At 36.4% G+C, this 23,462-nt stretch overlaps 1 protein-coding gene across 1 annotated transcript in view; it reads left to right on the top strand.

The window, feature by feature from the left end:
• LOC129230741 (integrator complex subunit 9-like) overlaps nt 1–23,462 on the top strand; it is a 133,720-nt gene that overhangs the window by 13,472 nt on the left and 96,786 nt on the right. Inside the window, 1 exon segment of the mRNA XM_054865167.1 lies at nt 16–79. Coding sequence (XP_054721142.1) covers nt 16–79 — 64 coding nt within the window.

Genomic DNA, 23,462 nt, shown 5'->3' with positions numbered 1-23,462 from the left:
ACTTTGTTCTTTTAGCTCCAGGTTATTTAATTTACCATCATGGACTCCTAGAAATACTAGTGATCCTCAAATTGAAGGGGTAAGTTTTTAAAAATTATATTTTTATTTTTGAATTGGTATTATTTTGTTTGATTTGTATTCTATATTTACTGTGTTGGCAGTTGCTTTTATAACATCAGGGAAGAAAACGGGGAAAAGAATTGAAAAATTACATGTAACCTCCAAAAAACGAGATCTTGAACGATTTTGTATACATAAAATGTCGTTCAAATAGTGGAAATAAAAACAATATGCATGCCACAAAATTAAAAGTGTTTTATGTATCATAGCACATAAAAGCAAAAAAGGAAAAGTACTAGAAAAAACAGCCAGGGAAAATTATTTGCTGAACTATACTTCATTCTTCTGTACAAAATATAAATGAAAAATATTACTTTAAAATTTATGATTTTTTTCGAAAAATGAGTCATTTGTTTTTTTCTTCTTACTGCAAAAATACATTTCATTAATTTGTGACTACGCTTTTCTGAGCATCAGGTTTTCAACCAACTGTGCCTCATCTTGTTCCTGGTGAATTACAAGTGTAATGGAAGGAAAATCAGAAATATATTTTATTTTAAAAAATGCACAAAGCCTTCTAAGACAAAAAACTATCAGACAGTCCTTTTATTTTACGAAACAATATTTTATTTTTTTTTTGACCTAACATTAGAATTACGTTCTCATTTAAGCTCCACAATTTAACTAAATCTTATGTGTAACTAGTGCTGGGCGATGTTGCAGATTTTAACATCGCGATTCATCGCCAGTAAACATCGCGATATTCCGATACATCGCGATATTTCGATGTATTTTCTTTTCATTAAATCAAGGGCGGGGTAGGGGGGTGGGGTATGTCGCAAGGCCTGCAAAAGCATGAGCCACATAAAAACACAGAAGATTCATTTTTATTTCATATTTTGGAATAAAAATATTAGCATTTCAGAATTTTTCGGTGGCAGGGATGCTCTTTTCTTCGTAATTATATTTCCTGCCGTGCTAAAAGTTCGCTCTGAGGGAACACTTGACCCTTGAATTGCTAAATACTTCTTTGCCAGCATTTTGATCGTCGGGAAGTTGTGCTCATTTAACTTCCACCAAGTCAATGGATCATCATTTAACCTAACTTTAGGCATTGACAAGTAATTTTGCAGCTCAACTGCAGCTTTTTTTTTGTTGGAAGAAAATCACTAGTGCTTTGACTTTCCACCTCGTCATCTTCCAAAAGTTTTTCAAGACCCCTTTTTTGTTTGATCAATTGCAGTCTCATTATGAGGAAGGTTAGGAGATTGTGTGTAATGGCTACTCATCCATTCAAGAGCAATTTTTTTCGTTTCTTCTTCATTATCTACAAATTTGAGGCGAAATCGTGGGTCACAAAAAGTGCTAAGTCTCAATAGATTCAGTGTATCACCATTATCATACCTTTCTAAACAAGATAAAATTTTAGTTTTAATTTCTGTTATTAGATTGCTATCACTATCTTCTGCTGTCATACACCGCCTTATTTTCTTCAATAATGGCAAGACTGATGACATAGTTGTGTAATTTTCTCCTGAAAGTGTGTTGGAAATTTCTTCTAGAAACTCTGTTGCACACAGCAGCTCTTCTATCGCTTTTACCTCACAGCTATCTAACATTAAATGCTTCTTCTCGGGATGAGCTTGGAAAAGCTTACATAGAGGCAGCTGATTTTCCAAAAACCTTCGACAGAGTTTAATAATACTCCACCATCTGGTCACACAGGCACTAGGCAAAGATACGACTTCCACTTGGAGAAACTCTTGAGCTTCTTTTAAGTCTCTCGCCATCTTCCAACTGTGTGCAATTGAGTTTTGCAATTTTTTAAATCTTGCCACAGCTCTACTTACAATTGAAATTTTAAAAGCTTTATTAATCCCTATGTTTAGTGTATGACCAAAACATGGCATGTGAGGCACTTTTAATAACAAAACAGCTTTCACTATATTCGGACCATTATCTGTAGTGCAACATCTTATTTGCTCCACGTTCAGGTTCCAGTTGGATAATATTTCAGAAAGGACTTCAGCAATATTTTCTGCAGTGTGGTCCTCTTGAAAAAGTGTGCAGGAGAGGCAAAAGGATTTTAAAGTCCAATCCAAATCAATAAAGTGTACTGTAACTGCAATATAAGGTTCATTTGCTATAGATGTCCAACAATCGGTCGTTATGGAAATGCTATCAGGCTGTATGAATGATATTTCCCTTTTTATTCTTTCAATTGTTTCATTATATAGCTTTGGAATGGCTGTTTTAGAAAAATATTTCCTTCCCGGTATTTTATAACGTGGATTAAAAGTTTTCATCATATTGATGAACGGGCCAGATTCAACTATGTGAAAAGGCTGCAATGTGCCAACAATAAATTCTGCTACAGATTGTGTGCACTTTTTTTTCCGAATTGCCATCCAGTGGTTGAAAGTCAAGCATTGTTTTCTGCCTCTTCGTTGGAGGAATTTCACTGCTGCTACCACAGTTTTTTCGAGCATCGTCAATTTCTAAAACATCAGGTTCATCCAAGGGATTATTACATGCTGCAGTTTGCATGCGTCTGTTAGTGGAGCAGGTTTGGGAATAAAGTAGTGGATGGTGTATTTTTAGGTGCCCTGTTAAGTTAGATGTGCTTCCTCCTTTTGCAGAAATAACACCTTTGCATTCTGAGCAAATGGCAACATCTCTTTCCACCAGTTGGCCACTTTCATTTGCAGGTAGTCGAAAATGTCTCCAAACAGGACTTTTAGTGTTCCTTTTTTCTAATAGTTGGTCATATATCAAGTTCTGGTTACGGCGGGGAGGAGCCATTTCTTTACCTGAAAAATTAGGATGATATTATAAGTATGTGTATAAGTGTTTGCAACACGTCATTTTCAGAAAATATGGACCAAGAAATAACTACTTTATAAACCTCAAGCATGCAAAATATTGCAAACACAGGGGTGCCCACCCCTTCAGAGCAATGCCCCTCCCCCCAAATATCTAAAAAAAACCACAAGTACAGGAGAAAAATACCTCTCAAATCAACCTCCCTAGTGGTGTAGTTTGCACCATAACCTTCCCTAGAGGAGCACCCCAGGTATATAAGGATAACAAGGGAGAAGGGACCTCTTTTTCAATACAAAATGTATGGACTTCTTGAAAAAGTCTGACTCTTAAAAATGCACCAATTAAAATACCTATTTAAAAATGCAATAAAGTGTATAATATTGCGCAGGAACTACATAGATCAACTAAATTCAATGGATTGATTAGTCGGCTGAATTAATCTTCCTCCCATTGAGTTTAGATTATTTATAATCTCAATTAATTCAATTAGAGATGGTGATTAACGTTAGTTCAAACTAACTTGGTTAATCGCAGAAAAAAAATCCTACGGGACAAAAACTATCCTATGGGGATTCCTTTGCATCCAAGGGCACATGTACCGCATTTAAAATAGATCTGAAGATAACGGGGTTTTTATAGGAACCCACATGGTGGTTTCCCTCCCCCCCCCCTCATAGCGTAACAAATTCTTGAAATTCAAAGAATATGTGAACCAATTTTGAAAAAGATCAGACTAAAATTGGATTTTTATAAGAAAAACCCCTATGGGGGTTGCCCCCGCATCGGGGCCCAGAAAACTACAATATGAGAAATACTGAGTATCAAAGGACCAATGTGCCAAAGTTGGGTAAGATTCGAGAAAAACTAGATTTTTGAAAAGAAAAACCCTCTATGGGGGGAGGGGGGTTCACCCCTAGCGGGGCCCCGAAAACTACCCTAAGTAAAGTCATGAATACCAGAGAACCTCTGTGCCAAATTTGGAAAAGATCCAACAAAACCTTGGTTTTAAGAAGAACTTCCCAATGGGGGGGGGGGAGTTTCACCCTATAGCAGGACCGCGAAAACTTTTCTATGTAAATTCCTGAGCAACCGAGAACCTCTGTGCCAAATTTGGAAAAGAGCTAACAAAAACTTTATTTTCATATGAAGAATCCCTCATGGGGGTTGGGTCCCACCCCCATAAACGGAAGGGAAAAAAACTACTCTATGTGAATTCCTGAGTATCAAAGAACCTCTGTGCCAAGTTTAGAAAAGATGCAACAAAACTAGATTTTTATAAGGAGAACCCCCCATGGGAGTTGCCCAACCCCCTAATGGGAGGGGAAAACTATTCTATGAATTCTGGCGTGCCAAGTTTGGAAAAGATCTAACAAAACTAGATTTTTACAGGAAAAACCCTCTATGGGGTAGGGGGTTGCCCCCCTACCGGGCTTCCGAAAACTAGTTTGAACTAACGTTAATCACCATCTCTAATTGAATTAAAAAAACTACTCTATGTGAATTCCTGAGTATCAAAGAACCTCTGTGCCAAGTTTAGAAAAGATGCAACAAAACTAGATTTTTATAAGGAGAACCCCCCATGGGAGTTGCCCAACCCCCTAATGGGAGGGGAAAACTATTCTATGAATTCTGGCGTGCCAAGTTTGGAAAAGATCTAACAAAACTAGATTTTTACAGGAAAAACCCTCTATGGGGTAGGGGGTTGCCCCCCTACCGGGCTTCCGAAAACTACTCTATATGAGTTCCTGAGTATCAGAGCACACCAATTAAAATACCTATTTAAAAATGCAATAAAGTGTATAATATTGGGCAGGAACTACATAGATCAACTAAATTCAATGGATTGATTAGTCGGCTGAATTAATCTTCCTCCCATTGAGTTTAGATTATTTATAATCTCAATTAATTCAATTAGAGATGGTGATTAACGTTAGTTCAAACTAGTTTTCGGAAGCCCGGTATTCATAGGTATTTCATGTATTATTATGAATTCTAGTATTCATATATGCCCAATTGAATAAATGCACCAATTAAAATACCTATTTAAAAATGCAATAAAGTGTATAATATTGGGCAGGAACTACATAGATCAACTAAATTCAATGGATTGATTAGTCGGCTGAATTAATCTTCCTCCCATTGAGTTTAGATTATTTATAATCTCAATTAATTCAATTAGAGATGGTGATTAACGTTAGTTCAAACTAACTTGGTTAATCGCAGAAAAAAAATCCTACGGGACAAAAACTATCCTATGGGGATTCCTTTGCATCCAAGGGCACATGTACCGCATTTAAAATAGATCTGAAGATAACGGGGTTTTTATAGGAACCCACATGGTGGTTTCCCTCCCCCCCCCCTCATAGCGTAACAAATTCTTGAAAGTCAAAGAATATGTGAACCAATTTTGAAAAAGATCCGACTAAAATTGGATTTTTATAAGAAAAACCCCTATGGGCGTTGCCCCCGCAACGGGGCCCAGAAAACTACAATATGAGAAATACTGAGTATCAAAGGACCAATGTGCCAAATTTGGGTAAGATTCGAGAAAAACTAGATTTTTGAAAAGAAAAACCCTCTATGGGGGGAGGGGGGGTTCACCCCTAGCGGGGCCCCGAAAACTACCCTAAGTGAAGTCATGAATACCAGAGAACCTCTGTGCCAAATTTGGAAAAGATCCAACAAAACCTTGGTTTTAAGAAGAACTTCCCAATTGGGGGGGGGGAGTTTCACCCTATAGCAGGACCGCGAAAACTTTTCTATAAGAATTCCTGAGCAACCGAGAACCTCTGTGCCAAATTTGGAAAAGAGCTAACAAAAACTTTATTTTCATATGAAGAATCCCTCATGGGGGTTGGGTCCCACCCCCATAAATGGAAGGGAAAAAAACTACTCTATGTGAATTCCTGAGTATCAAAGAACCTCTGTGCCAAGTTTAGAAAAGATGCAACAAAACTAGATTTTTATAAGGAGAACCCCCCATGGGAGTTGCCCAACCCCCTAATGGGAGGGGAAAACTATTCTATGAATTCTGGCGTGCCAAGTTTGGAAAAGATCTAACAAAACTAGATTTTTACAGGAAAAACCCTCTATGGGGTAGGGGGTTGCCCCCCTACCGGGCTTCCGAAAACTACTCTATATGAGTTCCTGAGTATCAGAGAACCTCCGCATCAAATTTGGAAAATATCACCCCCCCCCAAAAAAAAAACTTGATTTTTATAAAGAGAACCTCTTATGGGTGGGTGTGGGGCGCTTAGGGGGGCTCCGAACACTACCCTGAGTGAATTTCTGAGTTTCTAAGAACCTCTCCGCCAAATTTGTAAAAGATCCGACAATAACTTAATGTTCAAAAAAGCTTCCCCCCATCCTATGGTGGGGGGGATTTTTTTTTGCACTACTCTATGTGAATTCCTGAGCATCAAAGAACCACTGTGCCAAATTTGGAAAAGATTCGACAAAAACTGAATTTTTAAAAAATAAAACACCCAATGGGGGATGAGGGTTAACTACTGGTGAGTGTGGGGGGGGGGGTTATCGGCGAGTTTCGGTTTTTCGCTTAATATTATGAAATTCTGTAAGGTTTGAAGAAGGTTCATGCTGCTCCTTTTTTTTAACGATTGGAACTTACGTTTTGGTAATATAAAGAACAAACAGTAAATTGTACTTACTTATTCATGAAAATCAAAAATAAATTTGGATCCGGAGCATGAAGAATAATGATTAGAGAAGCTACAACTGAAAACAAAAGCAAACATAAATTTGGATACATAAAAAGACATAGCATTAAATTTTAAATGGATTGATAGTGAAATTTGTACTTACTTATTTAAGAAAATTTTATTCAAAATAAACTTTGATGCAAGCAATTAGCAAGCACAAGGAGCATACAGCTGAAGGGTAGCAATCGCCAAAAACTGAACTATAGCTTGAAAAGCTATGTTGACAATGCGTAAAGAGTCAGCATTTACCAAACGCACAAAGCGATGATACCAAATGCTAAAAAGCTTTTTTTAGGGGGTGTTTAGGCGGTGAAATCAATGAAACATTCAACCCACCACGAAACTTGATGGAACCCCAATCCCCCTCTACTTTTGAAAGAGAAAATGGAAGATGAACCAGTCTAAGACATTCCCCTTTTCAAACAATGACCCCTGTCCACTGCGCATTTCTTGTGAGGGGGGGGAGTCAGAGAAGGGATGTGACTGAAAGAAGGAAGTAGCAAGGTCAAGGTGAAGGGGAAACGTTTTGATTAGAGGATTCAGAGTCTTGGTTGTTTCTTTTCTTTTTTCTTTTGAGTAGAGAAGGAAAAACTAAAAAAAAAGGGAAGGACTAAAAAGTTTGTGTCCTAGAATTTCGGTGAGTATTTGTCCCGGCGGTCCCCACCCTGTCTACGGCCCTGCCATCGACATAATATCACGATGCTTCGCCATTGGCTGCGAGAAGCGATGCTTCGACTTCAGTCGCCGAGTCATCATAAACCGCGATGTATTTTCAAAGGCAGTTCTTCCGACGCATCGTGATGCATCGCGGTGTATCAGCCAGTAGTCTCGCCGAGTCATCCGCGATGTATCTGCGAAGGCAGTTCTTTCGACGCATCGCGGTGTATCAGCGAGTAGTATCGCCGAGTCATCCGCGATGTATCTGCGAAGGCAGTTCTTCCGATGCATCGCGGTGTATAAGTGAGCGCAATCTCGCTGAATCATTATGAGGCCGTTCTTCCTTCCGACGCATCACGGTGTTTCAACGAACGCGGTCTTTCGCAAGCATCGTGGTTCGCTCAGACGTTCCGATGCCGTTGGAAACATCGCGGCGCATCACGATGTATCGTGATACATCGCGTTTCACCGGGAATCGCGGTGTATCGGAAGAACAGTAAATATAAACATCGGCGTGGCGATGATTGCTTGACACCGGTGTTTTGCGATGTATCGATGTATCGCCCAGCCCTAGAGATTAAATAATACATGTCGACAATATTCTATAGATGCTCTAATTTATGTTCTGTAAATAGGTTTAAAGCTGTTTAAAAGAACCCCTCCCCCCCCACACCCGAGTCAAAATATTTCAAAGTAGTAACATCAACCCAAAGGCTCAGTGGTAGTGCTTCGCACTCCCATGCCCCACTTCCGGGTTCTATTCCGGGTTGGGCATGATCAATTCAGCCGTTTATCCCTTCAGTGGGTCAATAAAATGAGTACCAAGCGTGCTTGGGAACTAAACCCTGGGGGTTCCGCTTTCGGTGAACCACCTAACCGGAACGTCTGCCTAGCACCTCAGAGCCCTTGATCAGGAAGACTGAGATGGACACAGTAGGCCTTGGGTTTCATGGGCTGTCGTGCCGCTGGATTTGGTTTTTAGTAACATGAACAGTAGAAATGTTTAAATAAAGCCTCATTTCATTTGAATTTGAAAAACAAACTGTATCAGAGCAGACATGTGATCTAACAGAGGGGACAGCATGAAAATTCTTACTGCATTACCGCAAAATATCATTATAAAAAAAACATTCTTTGTTCAAAGTATGAGTTAGATGCAAAGTTATGATGTCTGACATATGAACCCATGCTGCATCACTATAGTTGTATTTAAAAGCTTTTTATCTTCCAGATTGTTTTAGAAAAATATGCTCATTGATCATTTTTTATAATTCTTTGATTAAACTTTCAAATTTGGCTAATCTCCTTTTCCTCTTGGGCTTCAACAGTTGGGAAAATTCCTAACAGGTTCATCAATGGATCTGGAGCTATGATTTTTAGTGCATCATTAACACAAATTGGACCATTCATAGAACGCATCATTAAATTTTTTTTTTAAATTTTAACTACGTTTTTACTAGGAAGTGCTTAGACATATAAAATAAAAATTTTGAAAATAGCCTTTATAGTTTTTAAAATACAAGTTGTCCTATATATAGGACAACGGTCCAACGCACTACAAAAATCGGAATTTTTCTCTTAACTTCCGGGGAAAGAAATTACTTACGAAGCTTTGGAAAATAGTCTAAACTAAGTTTAACATTGCATTTTTTGCACATAGTAATTGGTTTTTGATTGCAATTTTTCAATAGGCATCTTCTTTGTCGACCATCAGCATTTTTTACAAGTATATGCTCATTGTTCAGATGAAATATTCTTTGTAATTTTATAGCAAACTGCGCTGCCTTATTTTATTCATTGGAATTAATAAGGAATGATATTGAAAGGGCCAACATTATTCATTGTAATATACCACCACCCATAATTTATATCCAAATTTTACTGAGGTTTGTTTTTCATTAACATCTTACAGCCATGTCTACAAAAACAATGCACCATTCTTTCATCCATTGTTACATTCTCAGAAAATATGCCAAACTGCTGCAAAGCAACATTAAATTTTTCTAACAATGGTCCAATTTTGTAATAATGATCTTGTCTGTCAATTTTGGAATCGTCATTGAAATGAAGATAATGTTTGATGTCGCTGTATTTTTATCTTGATATAGTATTACTAACTAATGTTGTGCCATTATCAGTAGCATTTTCGCAAGACATTTTTTTTCCCGGGGTTATATATGATGACCCCTAAAAAATATAACGCCTAGGAACAGCTGCAATTTATTTTCAATTCTCTAAGATACTAAAAGAATGATCATTCTTTTGGGAAGCATAACGGTTCATCTCTTTAACAGAGTGTAATATTCTGTCTTCAGCCATCACATGAAAAAGTTCAATAGGTCTTTTATATTCTTTCAAAGGAATTGACTGTTCGATTTGATACACATTTTGGTTTACATTTTTTCCACTTGGCATCCTTTATTTTGAAACTGGGCTCATCGCATTTTTTCTTCGTAAAAATTTCTACACTTCCAGCAGCATCTTGTACAGAAGGCTTGTTACTTCATGTTGGTGTATGATAATTTATTAAAGTGATCTATTTTTTCTTTATCACTAACTAAATCACGTTTAGGAGGAATAATAACCATTTCTGGTTCATCAATTTATATAATAATGCAGAAGAAGTAAGATAAAAGCAAGCAATAACAAAATAACTTCCAAAATACTGCATTCGGAAATATTAAAATAGCAAGATATAAAACATGTGAGTCACAAAAATGTATAATATGTTTCAGAAACGTGAGAACCATGGTTTTTACATTTTTGGTGCAGGATGTAGCAAGTAGCTGAATTTGACATATATTAGCATCCCTTCATCCCTTCTCCCTACCCCTTCCCATTTGTGGTTTGTAGCCATACTTTTCCAAATTTTCAAAATTTTTAAACACTAGAAAATGAAAAAAAAAAATTTCAAGTACTTTTTTTTTTGGAACAAATCATGCTAATTTCCGGGAGTTGGGGGCCCCTAACAAAGCGGGGGGCCTAGGCTATAGCTTGCTTTGCTTGTACACAAATCCAGGCCTGATCATACGCTCTAACAACACCTAATGCATTATGACTCAAGGTAGATTTTAAATAATATAACTACTTTGTTTTATGTAAATTATCAGTTAAAATGATTAATGTTTGGAACTGTTTTTTTGAACATATACCAATCTTGATAATTTCTGGAAAATTTTGGTAAAGGTGTCTCTGGCAATTTAAAATAACATTCAAATTAATACATTTAGAAATATTTAGGGTCATTTCGATTTTCTGTACAATTACTGCTTGCATTGTAAGGTTTTCTAAGCTGACTACTTTTTTAATTTCTTTTTGTAAAGTATTGAAGATGATCTCCCCAGTAGCTTCTTGTACTTCAATAAGAGCAAAAAATGCTGTGATTATTTTGCTAAAGTCATATCAGTAGATTCGTCTATAATGCATATTTTTTGTTTGAGATCTTCAACCAATTCTTTCATAGCTGAGGGGATGGCATTTTTTAATCAACCCAATGCATTTGGCCCCACATAGCTTAATATTCCCTGGCTCTCTTTCCCATATTCTGTAATAATTTCTCCCAAGTGATTGAATGCGCTATTGCACTTTCTCACTTTAATGTTAAATACAGTATTCTGCTGACTAATGGCAATACTTCTTTCATGCTTTGGAAGATTAGAAAGGCTATGCAAAATATTGGTGTGGCATAGTTTACAATAGACTAACGCTGAACCAGTAATGGATCTAGCAGATCTTTTTTGGGGGGGGGGGGCAGTCTAAGTTTCTTGCACATACTCATTTTGGATGTTTCTATGTGTTCCAATCATCAATTTATTAAGTATCCCGAGTTAAAAAACAAAATGCAGTACAATTATTTGAATTCAATGTTTTTGAAAAAAGCCGTAACAAGCCCAGTTCCAAGTCAAAAATCACATGAATATAAATAGTGTGCAAAAAGTACTGTTCTACGGAGTTCGCTGACGCATTAGTACAACGAGTTTATCTTTGAATTAAATGTGGCATAGTAATTTCTATGGCTTGCTCTTCAGCAATTGATTCAGCTTCTGCAAAAAGATCCTTGAAATACTCTGGTACATTTTCTCGGCGTGATTTCAAAATTGTTGATACATCTGAAAAAGCTTCATTAGCACGATTTAAGTGTAATGATTCAGATTGCAGAAGGACGCTGACTTGCCTTGTTGTACCTAAAATATCACAGAGGGCAATAACTGTTTGCAAAAGGACTTAAAGGCAAAAAGCTTCTGATGATGCATTTTTATCGATCCAGGTTGTTATTTGCTCAAGCGCTTGAACAATTTTGTTGAGTTTCGTCTGAAACTGTAAATTTCCATCATGCCTTTCATACTATCTGGTGCAGGAAAAACCCTTGAATACTGTGTCTAGAAATTTCTCAAATCTTTGTTTTCTTTTTGCTGAATCATTTAAAAATGAAATAACTTTTTTCATTGTTCCTACAGCATTTCTACACAGTACCACTTTGCAAGTTGTTTCTAGAGAATTGTTCAAAGAGCGGCCGAAACATTGACATTGCATAGCATTTGTGGCTTTGAGTTAAAAGTGTCGCCACAGCTCCAAATTTTTCTAGAATGTCACAGGTCATGGCCACACAATTATCTGTACTGATATCAACCCATTTCAATACATCCAAGGAGGTATGAAATGATGGAGAGGGGGGTTCAATAGAGCCAAGCACTGTGACCAGAGATCTAGTGTACTAACTCCAAGGAGGTAGATTTCAAAATGTCTTTAACAACATGACCCAGAGCTACACCAGTAAGTCGCACTTCTCCGTGTTCGTTTTCAGTGTCTTCGCTACAAATAGATTCATAGGCATATATGAAACAAAAAAAAAAAAAAAAAAACTCTGATTTGTTGCTCATGCAAATAGTGGAAAGGGGAAGACTAACTTTTTCTACATGAGACATATCTGTAGTCTCATCAAAAATGATGCTGAAAATGCCTGCTTTGACGAACCTATCAATTAATGTTTCTTGCATCTATGCAGCAGTTGATAATTTCATTCTGCATTGTCTTTCTGGTGTACATGGCATTTGATGCTTTTCATAAATGGTCTTCTAACATTTTATCTCTAGCTGACATGCGAAATCTGAGCAAGGGTCTGAAGTTTCCTTCATTTTCACAAGCAACAGCATTCGTTTCATGGTCAATTACTCTTCCATCATCTCTGTGTCCTCTAAGCGAAATATTTTAACGTCCATACACAATAATAGTTTCCAAAATGCTCCATTTAGTCCTTCCTTTACTTGCTTTGAGCATTGAGAGCAGATGAAATCTGCTACATTTGAGTTACTGCAATTATAGTTGCGGAGAAAGTCTTTTCCTGCTTCTGCAGCATCTTTATAATAAAATATGTTCTTTGATTCTGAAATTTTTTTAAGTTAAAAAATAGTGGCTATTCTTGAAGAGTGTCACATTGTTTCACAAAATAAATGTCACTTAAACTTTAACTGGCACTCAATACAAATCTTTAACTTTTTCCAGTTTTACACCAACTTTTTGATGAATATTTTCTTCCACATGAAAAATCATATTATGAACTTCAACTAAAATATGATCTTTTAATAAAACACATCAATCTGCTTCTTTTGAACAATTGATTTCATGATTTTCATGATTACATACTATATATACTGAATACATTCTTTTATGTCTATTAAAATTGGGCCATTGTTATGAGGTTTTAAAAATTTATTAGAACAAGATGGTTTGGGTGCTTTTTGGAAATGTTCTTTTTCTGAGTCTTTTCCTTATCTGTTCTAGTGGCTTATTTGATTTTCTAATGAGCTTTTTAATTTGCTGTGTATAATTTTTTGAAACAAAAAACACTGAAAGAATCTAAAGTGCCATACATTTCTATATCTCCTACTAAACGTAAGAGGCTGTGGACATTGTGCGAACATTTTAAACTTTATATAATTCTGCATAAGACAGTACAAAATGCAGCAAGAGCTCATTGGTATATTGCAAAAATTCTTTAAGGTCTTCACAATTCAAAATAACAATGGCTACATGCAGTGTTAAGAAATTGTTGTATACATCCCTCTCTAAAACTTAGCGTAAAATGACAGGGTCAAAATTCAGCAAAAAGTTTCTGTAGCCTTCCAATTGCTAAGTTCATTAAGTGGACTGGACTTTCTAACAAACTCACACAAGAGTACCATTTCTTTTAAACAAACTAAATTTGCAGAAATATCTGTAACTTGGTAACTTCCTAACCACTAATCCAAAAGTTCAATTTTCACATAACTCCCAAACATACAACATGCATAGTCTAATGGTAAATGCGTAACAAGTCCAAAGTCAGGGATCTGAACTAAAATTGACAAGCAAATATAATACTCTTTGTCAGTTTTGCGAGAGAAGTCCTCATCTGTTCTTGAAACCACAACAAGGCCTGGAAAACATGTTTTCCTGTCTATGCAAACTCCTTCAATCCTGCTTTTCGTGCAGCTATAAAATCCTGAATGCCCTTTCACCTTTAAAAAGAAAAAGGCTTTGCATGTGTGGCGCAAATCAGCGCTTACAGCTTTATTCATACTTTCCATTCTAAGAGTAAGCTTGTTTAAATAAATGTTCTGCTTCAGCAACAAACTTTTCTAAATATTCATTAGAATCTGAAGGTTTACCCTCCCTACAACATCACCAATAACAAATACATCTTTTAGTTTTGTGTCTGAACACATTATTGGCCACACACACACACGTCTTTGATTTCAATAAGGGCAAGCCATCATCAGTTTAATATTTTCAATATTGGGATACTTACTTTCCAAACCATGTACATAATGCTTTCTGAATATCGAAAGAAAATGCTTACTAGCATGTCCAAAAACTCTTTGGATTGTTAGTTTCTGCCAGCTGTTATCTAGTACTTCTTTCTCAGCAATCAGTTTGTTCTTCGTCTCTTTTTTGGGGATTAAGCTTGTCACTAAGTCAGTAATTTCGGTTATCAGGGGTAACCCAGCTGATGGGAATTAACTGTAAACCATCCTCAAATTCAACAACTGAATACATCCTGCAAGACCATAAACCATATAGAAAACTAATTTAGTTTTTAGTGATTTATTGTTATATTGTTTGTTTATTCTTAGAGAATTAAGCTTGTCACTATACCAGCCACTTCGGTTGCAGGGGTAACCCTGCTTGTAGGAATCAATTGGAGACCATTCTCAAATTTAACAACTGATTACATCCAATGGTATTGCGTAACAAGTCCAAAGTCGGGAATCAGAACAAATATTGACTAGCCGTTGTGGTACTCTTTGTCAGTTTCATGAGAAAAGTCCTCATCAGTTCTTAAAACCTCTACAAAGCTAGGAAAATACATTTTCCTGTCTATGCGAACTCCTTCAATCCTACATTTTGTGCAACTATAAAATCCTGAATGCCCTTTCACTTTTGAAGCAAAAGACTTAGCAGGTGTGTCGCATATCAGCGCTTCAAGCTTTACATCATATGTCTTTCCATTGTAAGGTTAAACTTGTTTAAATTAATTTTCTGCTTCAGCAATAAACTTTTCTAAATATTCATTAAAATTTGCTGGTTTGCCTTCCCCACGATATGCACCAATAACAAATACAGCTTTTAATTTTGTATCTGAGCACAGTATTGGATAGACACACACAACTTTTTGACGATTCCAATAGGGGCAAGCCATCAACATTAATCAACAGTTTAATATCTTCAACATTTGGATATTTATATTCCACATCATCTATAATATTTTTTACTGTCTTTTTCTAGCCAAAATGACAATATTTTTACCATCAGGAAGAATAAAAGTTTCCACATGTGCAGTCTTAAGCAGGGTTCTTGTATCCACTTGAAGATCTTCTGAAACATGGAGCTTTAAGGTTTTTAAGGGAAATCGGAATTCATTGTATGGAATGTTAAAAAATAAGGCCCATGATCCCAATCCATCATTCAAACTCGAATGTACATGTTCAGAAGTAAAGGGTGAGGAATCTAAAGTTTTCTTTACGTATATGTAGGAAACATCCATTAAATCAAAAATTCCTCCACTGTACAAAAATCTTCAACTTCATGAGGATTTGATGTATTAGAAACATCCATGGTCTCAAACAACATAGAATTATCCTTGTAATATAAGCTCCTCTTTTTGTTTCATGTGATCAAAGCTCAAGGAATCAAGGTCCTCAATACTCTCAGCTCTTCCATAGTTTTAGCTTTATTTTGCTGACTAAAATAACAATTTAAGTAAGAAGCTAAATTTCTTTTAGGGCTCTGTGGATTTCATTTTATGTTTTCATGAAGGCAAACTTTCAAATCAAACTCAGAAATACAGACCTTCTACTTATTAAAAAAGATTTTTATGAACTCTTCAGTGAATGAAAAAGAATCTGTAAAGACCTGATATATATATATATATATATATATATATATATATATATATATATATATATATATATATATATATGTAATTGTTCACTGTTAGTGTCAATGTCTGAATCAATGTCCTCAGATTCATCGACCACTCTGTTATCAGTGATTTCGGTGGCTTTGAATACGTTCACGAAGACGCTTTTTTTCACATACCTCCACGATTCGCTAACCCATTTGGCAATTTCGGCGTAGCTCGCTTTTCGTATCCTCCCCGTTTTCGTACAAGAATGGAGACCATCTGTCATCCAATCTTTCCATTGTTTTCTGATGGAAACTCTTCTTTCGGCAAGGTTTTTCGCTTGAATACAATCGGCGGTTTCAATTTTTCGCCATCGTCTGCATAAGACAAAACACACGTACATGAGCATTTTTCATTTCCCGTTGACACAATATTCACAGTTTTTGCTGGGAGGACAGTCGAAAGTTGGAGGAACTTCATCTATGTTGATGATTTGTGACAGTTCAAATTTTTTCTTGGAAATTGACTTCCGCACAAATTTTAGAAAATCTGCCTTCTTTGTCTCCCAGTCGGAGGGCAAAGCTTGCGCCACTATAGTTTTTGTCTTGGGCTGCATAAATCGGCAACACCAAGACTGGCTGCCCTCAAAATCCTTTGTATTCATTTTGGATGCCTTTTTTCGGCTTGGAGCTTGATTTTAACAGTTGATAACAGAACACCAGTTTCTTCTTTCCTTTATCCAAATCGACAAGTTTTTCTCCAACTTGACATCCTGTCCAGTTCGCCCATTCGTTTTGCAGCATTGCGGACAAAGTTCCTTTATCCTTTTTCCACCGTCCTATGCGTTTTTCGTCAATGTCAAATTCAGGAGCAGCCTCTCTATTTCCGATTTGCTCAGCCTTTTCCACGGCGAGAAGTTTAAACTTTGCAATATAACTTTTAAGCTATTTAAGGGGCATACTTTTTTCAAATGATTGTACGTGGAACTACAAAAATATAGGAGCACTCGTTGTAAAGTTGAAATCAGCTCTGCCAGAAAGTGAAGTGAACCATGTTGGCAAAAGCCATTTTTTGGTTCTTGGAGAGATTCGTAAAGAGTTAGAATGTATTTTAAATTGTTTAAAATTTACCTGTAAATTCGAACCTATCCGAGAAAAATAGATTCCCGGTCTTAAAAGATGTAAATGTTCGGCGAAAGTATATAAATCCCCAAGTGACTAAACACCGAACAAGTCGAATCACGTGTTCCAAAGGGGTAGATTTCAAAATGTCTTCAACAACGTGACCCAGAGCTGCACCTGTAAGTCACGCTTCTCGGTGTTCATTTGCAATGTCTTCGCTACAAATAGATTCATAGACATATACAAAAGAAAAAAATCTCTGATTTGTTGCTCATGCAAACAGTGGAAAGAAAGACTAACTTTTTCTACATGAGACATATCTGTAGTCTCATCAAAAATGATGCTGAAAATGCCTGCTTTGACGAACTTATCAATTAATGTTTCTTGCATCTATGCAGCAGTTTATAATTTCATTCTGCATTGTCTTGCTGGTGTACATGGCATTTGATGCTTTTCCTAAATGGTCTTCTAATATTTTATCTCCAGCTGACATGCAAAATCTGAGTAAGGGTCTGATTTTTCCTTCATTTTCACAAGCAACAGCATTCGTTTCATGGTCAATTACTCTTCCATCATCTCTGTGTCCTCTAAGCGAAATATTTTAACGTCCATACACAATAATAGTTTCCAAAATGCTCCATTTAGTCCTGTTTTCCTTTACTTGCTTTGAGCATTGAGAGCAGATGAAATCTGCTACATTTGAGTTACTATAATTATAGTTGCGGAGAAAGTCGTTTCCTGCTTCTGCAGCATCTTTATAATAAAATATGTTCTTTGATTCTGAAATTTTTTTAAGTTAAGAAATAGTGGCTATTCTTGAAGAGTGTCACATTGTTTCACAACTTGAATGTCACTTAAACTTTAACTGCCTTGCACTCAATACAAATCTTTAACTTTTTCCAGTTTTACACCAACTTTTTGATGAATATTTTCTTCCACATGAAAAATCATATTATGAACTTCAACTAAAATATGATCTTTTAATAAAACACATCAATCTGCTTCTTTTGAACAATTGATTTCATGATTTTCATGATTACATACTATATATACTGAATACATTCTTTTATGTCTATTAAAATTGGGCCATTGTTATGAGGTTTTAAAAATTTATTAGAACAAGATGGTTTGGGTGCTTTTTGGAAATGTTCTTTTTCTGAGTCTTTTCCTTATCTGTTCTAGTGGCTTATTTGATTTTCTAATGAGCTTTTTAATTTGCTGCATATGATTTTTTGAAACAAAAAGCACTGAAAGAATCTAAAGTGCCATACATTTCTATATCTCCTACTAAACGTAAGAGGCTGTGGACATTGTGCGAACATTTTAAACTTTATATAATTCTGCATAAGACAATACAAAATGCTGCAAGAGCTCATTGGCATGTTGCAAAAATTCTTTAAGGTCTTCACAATTTAGAATAACAATGGCTACATGCAGTGTTAAGAAATTATTGTATACATTCCTCTCTAAAACTTAGCATAAAAGGACAGGGTCAAAATTCAGCAAAAAGTTTCTCTAGCCTTCCAATTGCTAAGTTCATTAAGTGGACTGGGCTTTCTAACAAACTCACACAAGAGTACTATTTCTTTTAAACAAACTAAATTTGCAGAAATATCTTTAACTTGGTTACTTCCTAAATGATGAAACAAAGGGCCACTAATCCAAAAGTTCAACTTTCGCATAACTCCCAAACATACAACATGCGTAACTAGTCCCAAGTCAGGGATCTGAACTAAAATTGACAAGCAAATATGGTACTCTTTGTCAGTTTTGCGAGAGAAGTCCTCATCTGTTCTTAAAACCACTACAAGGCCTGGAAAACATGTTTTCCTGTCTATTCAAACTCCTTCAATCCTGCATTTCGTGGTGTCATAAAATCCTGAATGCCCTTTCACCTTTTGAAACAAAAGGCTTTTCAGGTGTGGCGCAAATCAGCGCTTACAACTTTATTCATACTTTCCATTGTAAGAGTAAGCTTGTTTAAATAAATGTTCTGCTTCAGCAACGAACTTTTATAAATATTCATTAGAATCTGAAGGTTTGCCCTCCCCACAATATCACCAATAACAAATACATCTTTTGGTTTTGTGTCTGAACACATTATTGACCACACACACACGTCTTTGATTTCAATAAGGGCAAGCCATCATCAGTTTAATATTTTCTATATTGGGATATTTACAGTGCTGTGCAAATTAATTGGGACAAGCAGGAAAATTTAAAAATTATTCATAAAGCTGTTTATTTATTTATTATCTATACATTAATAATTGATATGTCCACCTTTTGCTTTAATCACGGCTCTTACTCTCTTTGACATCGAACTGACTAGTCTTTCACACATTTCTTTTACTTCTGGATCGCGAAACCACACTTTAATCACACTCTCTATTAACTTCACTTTGGTTGTACAATCCATTCTCCTCATTCTTGCTTTGCATATCGCCCATAAGTTTTCTATTGGGTTCAGATCTGGTGAGTTGCCCGGCCACTCAAGCAATGACAACTTTTCTGAAGCGAAAAAGCTTTTGGTCAGCTTGGAATTGTGACAGGGTGCCAGGTCCTGCTGAAACACACAGTCGCCTTCCGGGAACCTCCTCCGCAGTGTTGGGATGAGTTTTTCTTGTAATACTTTGATGTATTTCTCACTATTCATCATCCCTTCGATGGGATGAAGGGTTTCTGGCCCTGAGGCAGTGAAACAGCCCCAAAACATCACTTTTGGGGGGTGCTTGGGGGCTTGCTGGATGTGTCCTGGTCGAAGAGGCTCTCCAGTTGTGCGACGAACGACACTTGCTCTGTATCCATGCACTTCGAAGTGAGTCTCGTCAGAAAAAATAACTTTTTTCCACTGTTCCACAGTCCAATCTTTATGTTTTTGTGCCCACTTGAATCTTTTTTTCTTCATTTCACTTGTCAGGAGCTGTTTTTTGATTGGGCGTCGCGCACGACGACCACGCTCAAGAAGGCGGCGACGAACTGTAGACTCATCTACCTCCACGCCATGGTCAGCGATGGCTCTTGTAATATCGCCACTGGTCTTTTTAGGGTCCATGACACTCATTCTGTGGATCAGAGCATCATCTCTTGGTGTGGTCTTACGTTTCCGTCCGCAGCGCCCTTTCCTGTATGCCTCCACTGACCCCGTTGTTTCATTGAGTTTTATAATCCGTGAAACACTTGATTTTCCAACCCCAACAGCCTCTGCTATCTTCCTAACTGTGAAAGAGGTGTTTTCACTAAGTGCGATTATTTTTGCTCTTTTGCGTGGGGTAATATCCATTATAACTGAAAAATAAAAAAATACTGAAAATCGCTTTAAAGTCCTGCAATTCGCAGAGAAAGAAGAAACACATGTGAACACAACCAAGCTTTATTAATCAATGTCCAACCGACGAATTGGTCGTACTCAATACATAAGAGACAAGTTCAGACAAGTAGAAGACAGTTTTGGGCAGGTTGAGACTTGCAAGTTGCAGTAACAAGGATCCAAAGTCCTTGTCCCAACTAATTTGCACAGCATTGTACTTTCCAAACCATCTATTATCTTTTTTTACTGCTTTTTCCAAGTCAAAATGAAAATATTTCCCTGGGAAAGAATAGAAGTTTCCACATGGCGTGCAGTCTTAAGCAAGGTTCTTGCATCCACTGGGAGATCTTTTGAAGCATGGGTCTATAGGATTTTTTAAGCGAAATTAGAAGGCATTGTATGGAATATTAAAGAACTAGGGCTCATCATCCCAATCCATCATAAAAACTTGAATGCACATGTTTAGAAGTGAAGGGTGAGGAATCAAGATTGTTTCCTTCAAGTATGTAGGAAACATCCGGTAAATCACAAAATTCCTCCACTGTGCAAAAATCTTCAACTTCATTAGGATTTGTTGTATTAGAAACATCCATGATCTCAAACAATTCAGAATTATCCTCGTATATAAGCTCCTCCTTTTCTTTCATGTGATCAGCCCAGTTTGAGAACTGGTATAGCCTATAGGGCTATTATGTGAAAAAAAAAATCAATGGAATCAACCTAAACGAGAAAGTGTGGCAAAACATTTCAAAATTCTGGAAGTTTATGCCTTTTTTGAGTTTTCACATTAACTTAAATGTAAAAAAAAAACATGATTGATAAAAAATTTCAAACTCTATAGAATACGAGGCAAATTTACAATGAGTATTAGTTTTCTAATTAATTATAGATGCAAAGGAGGAAAAACAGCATAATTTTCCTTCAACTATTTTTTAAGATAAAAGATATATAATGGCTATATTCTTGAAGAGAGTCACATTGCTTCACAACATAAATGTGGCATAAACTTGAACTGCGTGGCACTGAATACGAATCTCCAAATTTTTCCAGTTTTACGCCAATTATTGTATGAATATTTTCTGCCACACAAAAAATTATACCACCAACTTCAACAAAATTATGATCTTTTAATAAACACATCTCTGCTTCTTTTGAACAATTAATTTCATAATTTTCATGTTTATATAATATATACTGAATACGTTCTCTTATGTCTTTTAAAATTGGTCCATTGTTATGAGGTTTTAAAAATTTATCAGAACAAGATGGTTTCGGTGTTTCTTGGAAATGTTCCTTTTCTGAGTCTTTTCCTTATCTGTTCTAGTGGCTTATCTGATTTTCTAATGAGCTTTTTAATTTGCTGCATATAATTTTCAAAATGAAAAGCACTGAAAGAATCTAAAGTGCCATGCATTTCTATATATCTTCCTACTAAACGTAAGAGGCTGTGGACACTGTGCAACACACCTTCAACTTTATATAGTTCTGCATAAGACAAAACAAAATGCAGCAAGAGCTCATTGGCATATTGCAAAAATTCTTTAAGGTCTTCACAACTGAGAATAATAATGGCGACATGCAGCGTCAAGAAATTGTTGTATACATCTCTCTTTAAAACTTTGCTTTGAATGACAGGGCCAAAATACAGCAACAGATTCCAAATTCTGTATCCTTCCAATTGCTAACTTCATCAAGTGGTCTTGGCTTTCCAGCAAACTCACAGGGTGTCATTTCTTTTAAACGAACTTAATTAACAGAAATTTCTTTGACGTGGTTACTTCCTAAAAGATGAAACAAAGGGCCACAAATCCGCAAGTTCAGCAACTTTTGCATAAGTCCCAAAAGAACGACATGTACTTTTTATTTCAGTACAAAAATTTTGAATTGAGCAAATTATATTAACTTGAAAAGAAAGTTTAAGAGAATCCAGTTTTTAAGCTGGGTACTCTGCAAGAGTGAAAAACAAATGTACATATTGCTTTCTGAATGTAGAAAGAAAATGCTTACTAGCATGTCCAAAAACTCTTTGGATTGTTAGTTTCTACCAGCTGTCATCTGGTACTTCTTTCTCAGCAATCAGTTTGTTCTTCGTATATTCTTTGGGGATTAAGCTTGTCACTAGGTCAGTAATTTTGGTTATCAGGGGTAACCCAGCTGATGGGAATTAATTGTAAACCATCCTCAAATTCAACAACTGAATACATCCTGCGAGACCATATACCACATAGTAAACTAATTTAGTTTTTAGTGATTTATTGTTATATTGTTTGTTTATTCTTAGAGAATTAAGCTTGTCACTATACCAGCCACTTCAGTTGCAGGGGTAACCCCGCTTGTAGGAATCAATTGGAGACCATTCTCAAATTCAACAACTGATTACATCCAATGGTATTGCGTAACAAGTCCAAAGTCGGGAATCGGAACAAAAATTGACAAGCCATTGTGGTACTCTTTGTCAGTTTCGCGAGAGAAGTCCTCATCAGTTCTTAAAAATGCATTGATTGAAAGAATGATATTATATTTTCAGTTTAACATGAAACACAATACAAGCAAACACATTCTGACCAAAATACAACATGTAAACAAATTTTGATACAAAAGAAACAACACACGTTTTGACATGAATGATAATGCGGACAAAAATTTCCGTTAAAATCCTTCAAAATCCAACTCTTCAGTGTCCGAATTATGTCCTCATCTACATCTGTAGCTTACGCTACATGAGGTTCATGTTCATCGAACATGCTCCTCGATTACGTCATTTTCAGAGGAACGACAAATTCCCACTTGTCTGAAGCCCGACGCGATGATTTTATCAGTCGGGCGGTTCCAAGAAGTGGAAACCCAGTTCGCAACTTCTTCGTGGGAGGCTCGGCGCATTTTTCCTCCTTTAGTGAAAGAATGTATTCCTTCACTCATCCAAGCCTCCCACTACGCCACATTTCAGCTTTGAAAGCTTTGTTCATGGATGAGTCCAGCGGTTGTAAAACCTTTGTCAGGCCGGCAGGAATTATGGTCAATGTGGCCGAGAATGTTTTGCACTTCTGTTTGACACTATCCAGCAGGTGGGACCGCATGCTGTCCATAATTAATAGCCCTATATGCTTAAAAAAGGCTCCTTTCCGGCGTCTGAAAACATTTTCCAGTCACTCCATCATCACGGCCTCATTCATCCAACCTTTTTCGTTGGCCGTGATGATAACATCTTTTTTAAAATTGTTCTATTTCTTCATCTAAGCAATTATAATTGCAAATAATACTTGCATTGTGTTATTGTAATATAAAACAGGCTCAGGAAGGTGAGGGAATTCATCAAAACATTTATTACATTATATATATCTGATGTACAAGAAGGGAGAACTCAACTATACACTAATTTTTTTTTTACA

The sequence above is a fragment of the Uloborus diversus genome, chromosome 9 (assembly GCF_026930045.1).
Source record: "Uloborus diversus isolate 005 chromosome 9, Udiv.v.3.1, whole genome shotgun sequence".
Lineage (NCBI taxonomy): Eukaryota > Metazoa > Arthropoda > Arachnida > Araneae > Uloboridae > Uloborus > Uloborus diversus.
This window is presented reverse-complemented; position numbering and strand designations above follow the sequence as displayed.